This window comes from Prinia subflava, chromosome 21, assembly GCF_021018805.1.
Source record: "Prinia subflava isolate CZ2003 ecotype Zambia chromosome 21, Cam_Psub_1.2, whole genome shotgun sequence".
In the NCBI taxonomy this organism is placed as follows: Eukaryota; Metazoa; Chordata; class Aves; order Passeriformes; family Cisticolidae; genus Prinia; species Prinia subflava.
The window spans coordinates 6,660,718-6,673,070 of NC_086267.1; the positions used below are offsets into that span (position 1 = coordinate 6,660,718).

Below are 12,353 nucleotides of genomic sequence, written 5' to 3' on the forward strand. Positions count from 1 at the left end.
CTCCTGGGGACAGCGACACTGACCACGGGCACAGCCACACCCTGTCCCCCCCCTGGGGACAGCGACACTGACCATGGGCACAGCCACACCCTGTCCCCCCCCGGGGACAGCGACACTGACCATGGCCACTCCCGGCCTCAGCCAGGCCCTGCCCGCCCTGGGGACAGCCCACACTGACCACAGACACAGCCAGGCCCTGTCCCCTCCCTGAGGGACAGCGACACTGACCACGGCCACAGCCAGGCCCTGTGTCCCCCCTGGGGACAGCCCACACTGACCACGGCCACAGCCAGGCCCTGTCCCCTCCCTGGGGACAGCCCGCACTGACCACGGCCACAGCCAGGCCCTGTCCCCCTTGGGGACACTTTTTTGGTGTGGCAGGAGCAGGAAAGAATAAATAAATCTGGGCAGGAGGCAGTTTTCCAGCTGGGAATGGATAATCACTCTCCACACCGAGCATCACCAGCCTTTCCAAGGGGGATATTTGTGTTTGGCAAGTGGGGAGGGAATTAAAACATCCTCAGAGACTGTGAGAGACAATCTCTTCAATCTGGGCCCTTTTTCCAGGCTTCAGCCTCCTCCTCCTGATGTTTTGCAAGCTCTGGGTGGTTGCACAAGCACCCGAAACCGTGAGAGCTGCTCTGAGCCAGAGCTGAGCTCTGTCCCCACGGAGCTTGTGCTGCTGGTGGCACCCGTGGGTGGCAGCTCTGCCTCCAGCACATCCCCCCTGCTCTCAGAGCTCTCTGTGCACCCTTTTCCCGAGGAAAGCCCCCCAGGGGAATCCAGCCCAGTGTCCCGGGCAGCAGCGGGCACGGCCCTGGGGCACCCACCTGGGACAGCAGGGGCAGGGCCAGGCTCCCCCCGCAGAGCTGGATCTGCTTCTCCAGGTGGTAGAGCCACAGCTTCAGCTCGGCCTCGGACGGGCAGAACACCACCAGGGGGTTCAGCAGGGGTCCTGGGCGGGGGGACACGGGGTGAGCACGGCGGGGACTGTCAGGAGCCACATCTGGGCACAGCTGTCACCCTGCCCAGCCCTCCGGGGTGTGGGGACATCCCTGCCCTGCTGCCACCCCCCTGCAGTCCCCATGGCACACCAGAGCTGTGCTGCCACCTCCTTCCAGTCCCCATGGCACAGCTGCCACCCTGCCCAGCCCTCCTGGGTTCACCCGAGCTCTGCTGCCACCCCCTTCTAGCCCTCCCTGCCCTCCTTTAGCCATGGCAGAGTTGCCACGCTCTGCCCATCCCTCCTGGGGTGTGGGGACAACCCTGCCCTGCTGCCACCCCCCTCCAGCCCTCCCTGCCACCCTTCTGTCACCTCATCCTTCCGAGGCTGCTCCAGCCCCTCCCGAGGCACACCAAGCCCTGACCACCCGACACTTTCTGACCCCAAACCGGGCTGAGAACAAATCCCAGCGACGGCACAAAGCCAATCCCGAGCTCCAGAGGCGGATTCCAGCCTCCAGCCCCCCGGCAGGCTGTGGAGGGCTCTCTGCGGGCAGGAACCGGCCCGGGGGCGGCTCCCCCGGCAGGAATCCCGCGGTCCCTCCGGCCTCACCCCGGCTCTCCGTGTGTGCAGCACCGGCAGCTTTGTGCCACTCTTTGTTCATTTACTTTGTTCATTTACCCGGTGTAACCAGTGCCAGCCGAGCCGGGGGTGGCTGCAGACACCCCCCGGAGGCAGGGACAGCCCTGCAGCCCCGGCAGGATGCGGAGGGGATGTTGTGATTAATGATTTGATTAATGATTTACCACCCAGCCCACAGGAGCCCTGCTCGCCGCGGGCTCAGAAGGAGCTGCCTGTGTGGGACCTGGAAGGACGCAGATAAGGCCGGGTCCTGGCAGGACTTTGCCCTCCTGCGGTATCTTTAGTGCCCTAATTCCTGCATTATTTATAAACAGCCTTTCACTGAGCCTCTGAGGCGCGTCTGCCCTGCAGGAAGCGCAGGTAAACAGAGCTGAGGTGGGGCAGAGGCTCCCCGGGTGACCCCAAACCCATGACAGCAGTTTGGTGCCGGGCATCCACGTGTCTGCGGCTCTGGAGCTCTCCTGTTTCCTCTTCCCTTGGTCTCCCTGAGCTCCAAGGAGGGCACAGCGATCCCAGAGCAGCCAGGGGAGTGGGATGCTGCTCTCTGGGCACTCCCTGGGCACCCAGGAGTTGTAAATGCAAATTAAATGCATTTATTTAATTAAATTATTTGATTATATTCTTATTTTAATTATTATTTAATTATTATTAATTTAATTTAATAAATTAAATTTATTTATTTAATTAAAATTAAATGTAGATGCAGCAGGGATCGTGCCGCCTGGGCATGACCCTCGGTGTGACCCTCGGCGTGGCACTGCCACCCCCCGGGCACACCCCAAGGGCATCACCCGTTGCCACATCCAAACAGGGGCCAGAAGGAAGAGAAAATGAGGAAAGAGGCTCCCGGGACACGCCTGGGGCCGCTGTGGGGAGTGTGAGCTGTGAATTCAGCCCCTGCCATTGCCCTGGGCCCGAGGTCACGGCCCCGTGCCCCAGCCAGCCTGAGCTCCTTCCTCCTTCCCTGGGCCCTCAGGGTCACTCCCTGCCCTCGGGAGAGGTGGGAGAAGGAATTCTACTCCATTCCCTCCTTCCCATAACCAGGCAGAGGTGGGAGAAGGAATTCTACTCCATTCCCTCCTTCCAAGAACTGGGCAGAGCTGGGAGAAGGAATTCTACTCCATTCCCTCCTTCCCATAACCAGGCAGAGGTGGGAGAAGGAATTCTACTCCATTCCCTCCTTCCCATAACCAGGCAGAGGTGGGAGCTGTCCCCAGGTGTCCCCAGGTGTCCCCAGGTGTCCCCACGTGTCCCCACGTGTCCCCACGTGTCTCCAGGTGTCCCCAGGCCCACCATTCCCCTGCCCTTCCCCGTGGCAGCCCTGGGCATTCCGGAGCAGGGGAAGCCGTGAATCCCGGAGGGAAGGAAGGCAGAGCTCAGCTCCCTGCTCCTCCCGGGGCTGGCACAGGAGCAGACACATCCCCGTGTGCCCTCCTGGAGCCCAGGGCTGGCACAGGAGCAGACACATCCCCGTGTGCCCTCCTGGAGCCCAGGGCTGGCACAGGAGCAGACACATCCCCGTGTGCCCTCCTGGAGCCCGGGGCTGGCACAGGAGCAGACACATCCCCGTGTGCCCTCCTGGAGCCCAGGGCTGGCACAGGAGCAGACACATCCCCGTTTGCCCTCCCGGAGCCCAGGGCTGGCACAGGAGCAGACACATCCCCGTTTGCCCTCCCGGAGCCCGGGGCTGGCACAGGAGCAGACACATCCCCGTGAGCCCTCCCGGAGCCCGGGGCTGGCACAGGAGCAGACACATCCCCGTGAGCCCTCCTGGAGCCCAGGGCTGGCACAGGAGCAGACACATCCCCGTGAGCCCTCCTGGAGCCCAGGGCTGGCACAGGAGCAGACACATCCCCGTGTGCCCTCCTGGAGCCCGGGGCTGGCACAGGAGCAGACACATCCCCGTGTGCCCTCCTGGAGCCCAGGGCTGGCACAGGAGCAGACACATCCCCGTGTGCCCTCCTGGAGCCCGGGGCTGGCACAGGAGCAGACACATCCCCGTGAGCCCTCCCGGAGCCCGGCAGCCCCACACACCCACCTGAGATGTGGAAAGCGTGGTCCTGCTGCCCGGGGCTCTGCCCGGGCCCCAGCTCCCGCACCTCCAGCTCCTTCAGAGGCAGCAGCCCCTGCGGGAGGAGAGCAGGGTTATTCGGGGCTCCATCCTGCAGAAATCCTCTGCCACATTCAGGAATAGCTGTAAATTCCACGTGTTTGGGGTTTTGGTGTTTTTTATCTTTTCATTTTAAGAGAAGCCTCAGCAAACAATGGTGGTTTAACAGGAGAAAGCCAGAGAGTGAGACTGGCCCTAAAGGAAAATGGATCTGGATGTTCAGATTCCCACTCTGGCACAGCCCAGGAGCAGGTGACGCCTTCGTTCTCCCTCTCTGGGCTCCCCAAAGCCCCTCCACAAAGATGCAATGGCTCTGACGCCTCGGGGCACATCAATTCCTTGTTAATTCCCCCACTATGAATAAACTCTGTTTCTAAAGGAGTCAGGAGAGTTGGGGATGTTATTTTTTTCCTGACATGGGAATTTTCAGTGGGGGGCTGCCTTGGGGGTGACTGGAGAGGTTTTACTCCTGTTTTACATCGATCCATCATTTCTGAGAGGAACTAATTTACAATCATCTCCCAAACACGCTCACTTTCGGCTCCTGACTCGTGTGGAGGGAGAGCACACCCAGGATTGTTGTTCCACAGCTGTGGCTGTGGTGCAGAACAGTTCATTCATTATTTGTAACTCCCCAGCACCACCGGGTTAAAAGATTCATGAGTGGTTTGCCAGCAGAGCTCCCCCAGGCTCGGGTTTCTCTTCCCATCTTCTCCCACAGAATAATTAAATGTGGAAAAGCCCAGCCTGCAGATGGAGAACTCCCCCTGGCCCAGGAGACCCCCACGGGCAGCAGGGCCAGGGGGATTTGGGGTTTTTCTGTGCTTGGTGCTCAGCACAGAGCTGGCTCCAGGTCCCCTGAGCGCCTCCCACCTGCTCCTGGTGGCCCTGGGCTCCTTTGTCCCTGCCCTGAGCTGGTGTGGGGCCAGGCTTTGGGCCAGAACACTCCTCTGGAGTTCAGCATTCCCGGGAAGGGACCTGGGGACATCTCCCAGAGTTTGTGTCCCCAGAGCCCAGCACGCCCAGGTGAAGCCCTACCTGGTAGGTGAGGCTGTTGGGAGCCGTGGACTGGAAGTACAGGTAGGACTGGAAGAGCTCCAGGAAGCAGCTGTTGACCTCCTGCAGAAGGGACACGTTTGGGTGACCTCAGGACACCCTTGGGGTGATCTCAGGACACCCCTGGGGCGATTTCAGGGCACCCCTGGGGTGATCTCAGGACACCTCTGGGGTGATCTCAGGGCACCCCTGGGGAGATCTCAGGGCACCCATGGGTGACCTCAGGACACCTCCCAGCCTCCCTCTGCATCCCAGGCTGACCCCTGGATGGAAAATCTTCTCCAAGGGCCCTTCCTGTGCTCATGGAAGCTCTTCCAGGTGCCCACAGGGGTGGCAGCAGGTGGGCACCGCTGCCTTGGAGCAGCCCAGGGAATTCTCCACCTGTGCCGTCTCCCTCCCTGCCCTCCCTTCCCAGCCCTGCAGGTCCCACCACCCCTGGGCAGAGAAAACCCCCCCAAAAGAGGTGCCTCAGGTTTACCTGGCAGTGCTGGAACTTAAACTTGACCTTGGAGTAATAAATCATTTTGCCCAAATTCCTGACAATCATCTTCCTCCGGCCCTTCTTGAACAGGCTGGGGAACCTCTGGTCCAGGTTTTCCTTCTGGTTTTCCTGCTTCTGAATAATCTGTGCAGAGGATACAGGGGGGAAAACCCAGATCAGAGCTGGTGGCAGAGACATTCCCAGGAGATCTCCCCAGCAGGGATCCCTGGGCAGGTGCCCAGCGTGGGCTGTTTGTTGTCGGGTCTCCCTGCCAACGCGGGGCCGGGGCTCGGTTACTGCCGGGGGCCTGCGAGGAGATCCCGACACAGAGCTGGGGCTCCGGGGCTGGAAAAGGGGGGCACAGGCACATTTGGCTTTTGGGGTGTCCCAGCTGCACAAATCATCCCGGTGTGCCCCGAGTGTGCCTCCCACGGGGAGAGGGAAGGGTTCTGTGCCCTGGCTGCTCCTGCATCCCTCACCCACCCCCGGACCCTGCCCGGCCCCCTCGGGTGCTCTGGGGGCCGGGGGCCAGTCTGGGGCAGAGCCCCACAAAAAGAGCTGCAAGGAGGATTTGGGTGCGCTGGGGATGGAGCGGGGATGGAGCTGGGAATGGGAATGGAAATGGAAATGGAAATGGAAATGGAAATGGAAATGGGAATGGGAATGGGAATGGAAATGGGAATGGAGCCAGGAATGGAGCCGGGAATGGGAATGGGAATGGAAATGGAGCTGGGAATGGAGCTGGGAATGGAGCTGGGAATGGAAATGGGAATGGGAATGGGAATGGAAATGGGAATGGGAATGGAAATGGGAATGGGAATGGAGCTGGGAATGGAGCTGGAAATGGGAATGGAGCTGGGAATGGAGCTGGGAATGGGAATGGGAATGGAAATGGGAATGGGAATGGGAATGGAAATGGAAATGGGAATGGGAATGGAAATGGGAATGGGAATGGAGATGGGAATGGAGCGGGAATGGAGCTGGGGAACCAGAAGCAGGAGCCAAAGCAGTCAGGAGCCTTTCACCAGGGCTCCTTCCAGGGCCTCACTGAATTTGGGTTGCTGTTTTTAGGACACGAGTTAACCCCTTCCTGCTGAAGTCCTCCCTCCAGTTTCCCAGCTATGGACCAGAATTCAGGGAACACACTGGGAGCCCAGTACAGGCCTCACTGGGGCAGCTCAGCGCAGGGAAAATGGTATTTGTGCCACAAATGCAGAGCAAAGAGCAGCTGGTCACGGGTGCAGCAACGGCAAAACACAGCTCGGATAAGGACACGAGCAGTGATGAAATCAGGGGCACGGAGATAAGGAACAGCAACAGCCACGGCTGCCGGGGCACCGCTGCTGCTGCTGGGGCGTGGCACCCAAATTTCCCAGGGGAAGAAAAAGCAATCCGGGAGCTGGGAATGCAGCGTTGGGAAAGAGCTTCCAGAGGGATCCTCCCGCAGGAGAGGGGGAGCTCCCAGAGCCGCTCGCATGGCAGGGAATAAATGGAATATTTCCCTCTCCCAAACAAGCCTGGGAGGGCTGGCAGCGAGACTGAGGAGAGGGATGTGATGGCTGAGCACAGCTCCGAGGCCATGGAAAAATGGGATTACCTTCCCAAAATCTGCTGCCCTTCCAACTCCCGAACCATCAGCCTGAGCCAAAGGGGCCTGGGGCTTTCCCTGCCTCTGGAATTCTCCCCAGCCCGGGCTGTGCCCCCTCCTCCAACCCCATCCCGTTCCCGTTATCCCGGCGCTGCCCATCCCTGCGAACCTGCTCCGTGCCGGGCCGGTGCCCTGACATGTTCTCATCCTACAGGTAGAACGAGTTACTCATTAACTGCTCGGGCCCTGCAGCCCCCGAGCCCGCGGTGAATCAGCAGCAGGAAGAGCTCGGCTCAGCCCCGGGGCTCCCGCAGCTGCTGCCGCATGAGAAAAACTCCAGAACGAGCGGCTGGGGGGCACATCCTGCCCCCGGCTGGCACCGGGGCCGTGGGAATCGGGGCAGGGGCTGCCGGGGGTGCCAGGGGGGCAGGGATGTCACTGCCCCTGTCACAGGCCGTCTGTGTGGTCGGGATTTGGGTGATGCCATCTCCTGCGGGGTTGCACCCTGTGCTGGCAGCTCCCTGCGGCTGCTGCTGCTTCCAAAAACCGGGCAGGGGAGAGGGGCAGAGCCCGGGCAGGGGAGAGGGGCAGAGCCCGGGCAGGGGAGAGGGGCAGAGCCCGGGCAGGGGAGAGGGGCAGAGCCCGGGCAGGGGAGAGGGGAAGAGCCCGGGGTTTGGGATGGGCAGAGGGGCAGAGCCCGGGGTTTGGGATGGGGACAGGGGCAGAGCCCGGGGTTTGGTTGGGCAGAGGGGCAGAGCCCGGGCAGGGGAGAGGGGAAGAGCCCAAGGTTTGGGCCAGGGAAAGGGGCACAGCCCGGACTTCGGGCCAGGAAAAGGAGCAGAGCCCGGGGTTTGGGATGGGCAGAGGGGCAGAGCCCAGGGTTTGGGATGGGGTGAGGGGCAGAGCTCGGGGTTTGGGATGGGCAGAGCCCGGGGTTTGGCCTGGCAGATCCCAGCCTTCCTCCAGACCACACAGGCCGCTTGTGGCTGAGCCGGGAGTTTGCGTCCCCCCTGCCCCGGGGGGGTAAAGGATAAAGCCCCGCTCCGCCTCCTGCCCTCCCTCCATCCCTGCAGGGATCCCGAGCTCCCAGGTGGGATCTCCCAGTGACCTCTGCCAGGATCCTTTCTCCACACACTGACGCTGGCAGCCCATCCTGCCTCCCCAGGGAATTGTCCAGGATCCATCTGGGACCCGGTTTTTGCTGCCTGATCCCTTTGGGTCCGGCTGATTCCCACAGGGAGCCTTCCCTGGAATTCCCTCTGCCTGGCGCTGCAGCCGTGCCTCAGTTTCCCCTTCCCTGCCGTGCACACGGCCGGGGTTGCTGAACACCCAGCACGGCCCAAACACTCCCAAATCCCACCCACGCCCCCGGCCCACCCAGCGGGACCCGCCAAGCCCCCGGGGGCTCCTGGCTTCCCTCTGCTTTCCCTGAGCAGCGCTGGGAACGGGGAATGGGAACGGGGAACGCGGCCACAAGGCTGGGCCGTGCCTGGGGCAGCCCTGCCCTTCCTGATTCCCTTCCCAGGCTCCTGCTAATCCACTCCTGCTCCGTCTCATTCCGGCGTGGGAATGAATCATCCCACCTGCCAAAGCTCGCTCGGGTTTTCCCTTCCCTCGCAGGCGACCCAGAAACAAAAGAACCAAGAGCAAAGGTGTGTGTGGGACATGTCCCCGTGTCCCCGTGTCCCCTGCTGGCTCCCAGCACCACCCCTGGCTGAGCCAGGTCCCCTCCAAGGGGTCCCTGGGCAGGGGGCTCAGCTCTGGGAGGGGCTCATCCCTTCCTGGGGTCTCTCTGGGATGGAGCCGCTGCTGCCCCCAGACCCAAATTTGAGGTCCCTCCCTGGTGCTGTGCTGGGAACAAACCCCTGGGGCAGTGGGGAGGGGGCTGGTGGTGCTGGAACTCGCCTTGGCTGGAATGTACTGCAGGATTTTGTCTGTGGTCGTGTCTCTCTCCTGGTTTCCGTCTATCCCAAAAAAGCTGGGCAGCTTTTTCTTCCCGTTTTGTCTGTGGAGAGAAGGGGAAAAAAACCACCTCAAAACACAGAGGGAAACTCAGGGCCAGGCTGAGGCACAGCGAATCCTGCCCAGAAATGAGGAAACCAGGACACCAAGCAAGCGATTTGTCACGGACCTTCGAGTCACCCAGCCCAGCCAGGGGCTGACAAAGCCTGGGAGAGCTGGAATGGGAATTTGCTGCTTTTGTTGGGGCTCCTCTGCTTTGTCCCTGCCCTGTGCTCAGCCAAACGCTCAGCCTGGCTCGTCTGTGCCCCCAGATCAGCACAGGGCCCCGGCGTTCCATGGCAGAGCCAGCCCTGGCAGCTCCTGCAGAGCCCCTGCGGTGGGGATGGATTCACACAGATTCACAGAGAGGGCTCCTGTCTGCCTTGGTGGCCTCCCTGTCCCTCTCCTCCCTCTCCCAGTTCCTCCCTGTGTGCCCACCAGTCCCGGTCCCACTTTACTGGTGCTGCTGGGACCCCTTTGCTGGGGTTTCCCTGCAGCTCCTGCCCCAGACTGCACAGAAATCCGGGATAATCCCCGCAGGTGAGGGAAACCGGGAGCAGCGGGGCAGGAGGAGCTCCGGGGCTTGGCTGCTCCCCCCAGCGCCCTGATGTGAGACCCCCAGGGCACAGACACCCCGAGGGATCCCCTCCCTCTCTTTTACCCCCAAATACCCCGAGGAATCTCCTCTGTTTTACCCCAAATTCCCTGAGGGATGGATCCCCTCTCTTTTACCCCAAATACCCCGAGGGATCCCATCTTTTACCCCAAATTCCCCATGGGATCCCTTCTCTTTTACCTCAAATTCCCCATGGGATGTATCCCCTATCTTTTACCCCAAATTCTCTCTCCTTTACCCCAAACTCCCCATGGGATCCCCTCTCCTTCCCCCACAGTAACCCCTCAGACCCCTGCAGGTTTTCCCCTCATTTCTGGCAGCACAGGACCCCAGGGGACACCTCAGGGTCTCCTTTTGACCAGGACCCCCCAGCTCGGCAGGGTTTAGGGGTTTTTTTGGCACAGCCCTGACCCTGAGCCCACCCCAGACGGGGCTGGCGGGTTCCTGAGGCATCCCCTACTCCCTGCAGAGCTCCTCTGCAGCTCCGGCCGTGCTGATGGAGCAGCGGGGAGCTGGGAAGTGCAGGGCATTCCCTGGAAGCTGTTTTGGGACAGCCCCGGCCCGAGCGCTGCCCTGGCCGCCCAAACCCCCAAAGATTTCAGGGATATTTTCTACTGCTCCCAGAGTGCTGGGATTTGGGGTTTCCTCTTAAAGCCCGAGGAGCGGGAATGTTTTTTCCTCCTCGCACAGCTCTGAATGAAACCCCTCTCCAGTGAAATCGGGACTGTCAGGTGCCCTGCGCCCCGTCCCGCCGGCGGCCGCCTAATTACCCAAACAAAAATTAACCCTGGCGCTCCTCCCGAGGGCTGGCGTTCCCTGCCCGCCGAGAATTCCAGCCCAGCACTCGGGGAGAGCTGAGCGCGGGGTCCGGCAGCGCCCAGCACCCAAAAAACCACCGGGAAATGCGGAATCCCCACCGGGAAATGCGGAAACCCCGCAGGAAAATAGGAAATCCCCACCGGGAAATAGGAAATCCCCACCGGGAAATAGGAAATCCCCACCGGGAAATAGGAAATCCCTGCCGGGAGAGCTCCGGCAGGACACGCAGCCCCGCCGTCCCCGAGCCCCCGGGGGTCACTCACTCCTTCTTCAGCGAGGGTTTCCTTCGGAAGGAGCTCCTGAAGCCGCCGGGAGCCTGCGGGACACAGGCGATGTTCCCCATGGCGGCAGCGCCCGCCGAGCCGGGATCGCCGGGGATCGCCGGGGATCGGTGTCGGATCGCCGGGGGATCGCAGCTGTGGAGTCGCTGGGCGGTCGCTGTGGGGTCGCAGTAGGATCTCAGTGGGATTTCTTTGGGATCTCAGCGGGATCTCTCCGGGATCTCTCCGGGATGGCAGCGGGATCGCTCCCGGCCGCCGCTCTCCGCCCGCCGGGACTCGAGTGGGTGTGGGCAGAGCCCCAAGCCCGCTCCTGCCCCCGCTCCCGCCCCGGGGCTGGGAGGGGCCAGCCCGGTACCTGCTCCCGTTCCCGGGAGCGCGGGGAACAGCGGGGCCCGGAGCCGCCGTCGGGAATCCCATCCCGGAGCGATCCCGGCTGGAATTCTGCCCTCCCCGGGGATCCCATCCCGGAGCAATCCCGGCTGGAATTCTGCCCTCACAGGGAATCCCATCCCGGAGCGATCCCGGCTGGAATTCTGCCCCGCCGGGAATCCCATCCCGGAGCAATCCCGGCTGGAATTCTGCCCCGCCGGGAATCCCATCCCGGAGCGATCCCGGCTGGAATTCTGCCCTCCCCGGGAATCCCATCCCGGAGCGATCCCGGCTGGAATTCTGCCCTCCCCGGGAATCCCATCCCGGAGCGATCCCGGCTGGAATTCTGCCCCGCCGGGGATCCCATCCCGGAGCGATCCCGGCTGGAATTCTGCCCCGCCGGGGATCCCATCCCGGAGCGATCCCGGCTGGAATTCTGCCCCAGCCGGGGATCCCATCCCGGAGATCCCGGCTGGAATTCTGCCCCAGCCGGGGATCCCATCCCGGAGCAATCCTGGCTGGAATTCTGCCCTCCCCGGGGATCCCATCCCGGAGATCCCGGCTGGAATTCTGCCCCAGCCGGGAATCCCATCCCGGAGCGATCCCGGCTGGAATTCGGCCGCCGCGCGGGCGCAGATAAGGACGGAGCCAGATAAAAGTTTTATGTTTAAGCATTAACAAAAACCCCCTCGGTTGCGGCGGTTGGAGGGTTCTGAAGGGTTCCCCCTTCCCAGAGGGATTAAAAATATAAAAATTAAATGGGCAGCGGGAAAAGAAAAATATCAAACAGGGGACACTGATCAAAATCTGGGAATGATGGAAAAATGATCAAGGAGGCAAAGAGCAAAAGGAGATGTGCGTGAGCAGCACCAAAAAAGGGAATATTTGGAGAAGTAATGCTTTGAAAAGGAAGGAAACTAAAGATTTCTGTGAGTGCCTCAGTGAGTGGAAATAAAAACACTAAAAAGGGGAAGTTAATGACAAAAGGTAAAGGCAGACTCAATATTTCTGTGCCCCCAAAAAAAGCAGGAATTACAGCCATTGGAAAGGAGAAGCCTTTTTCATTCTCGGGTGGCTGCTGAGAAGGAAACACAAAACTTGACTGCTCTGGCTCAAAAATTCGAGAGAATTCACGGCAGAAAGTTCGAAGGGGCTGAACACAAAGGGCTTGGGTGGCTGCTGCAGTTCAGTCTTGCAGGACCGCGGGATTTGCACAGAAATTGCATAATTTAGCAGGGATATCAGTGTTTCCGTGGGTAAAAAACCACCCCGGTAATTACGGGGTTGCCGCTTGCCAGTAATTCCTGGGAAAATGATGTAACAGCTGTGAGGGAGTGGGATTAACCTTGGGAATTGCAGGAGGAGAATATAATTAACCCAAATCAACACGGGGCTGTGGAAACCAGACCTTGGCAAACCAACTGAATCCATGGCACCTCTGGAAAAA

At 61.1% G+C, this 12,353-nt stretch overlaps 1 protein-coding gene across 2 annotated transcripts in view; it reads right to left on the reverse strand.

The window, feature by feature from the left end:
• PLEKHN1 (pleckstrin homology domain containing N1) overlaps positions 1 to 10,803 on the reverse strand; it is a 24,254-nt gene extending 13,451 nt beyond the window's left edge. For both annotated transcript variants that reach the window (XM_063417399.1, XM_063417398.1), the window contains exons 1-6: positions 10,520 to 10,803; positions 8,726 to 8,825; positions 5,230 to 5,376; positions 4,734 to 4,814; positions 3,624 to 3,711; positions 831 to 955 (exon numbers count right to left, since the gene is read on the reverse strand). In XM_063417399.1, the coding sequence (XP_063273469.1) occupies positions 831 to 955; positions 3,624 to 3,711; positions 4,734 to 4,814; positions 5,230 to 5,376; positions 8,726 to 8,825; positions 10,520 to 10,599 (621 nt within the window). In that variant the 5' untranslated portion in view covers positions 10,600 to 10,803. The remainder of the gene's footprint in view (positions 1 to 830; positions 956 to 3,623; positions 3,712 to 4,733; positions 4,815 to 5,229; positions 5,377 to 8,725; positions 8,826 to 10,519) is intronic.
• Positions 10,804 to 12,353: the final 1,550 nt, after the last annotated feature.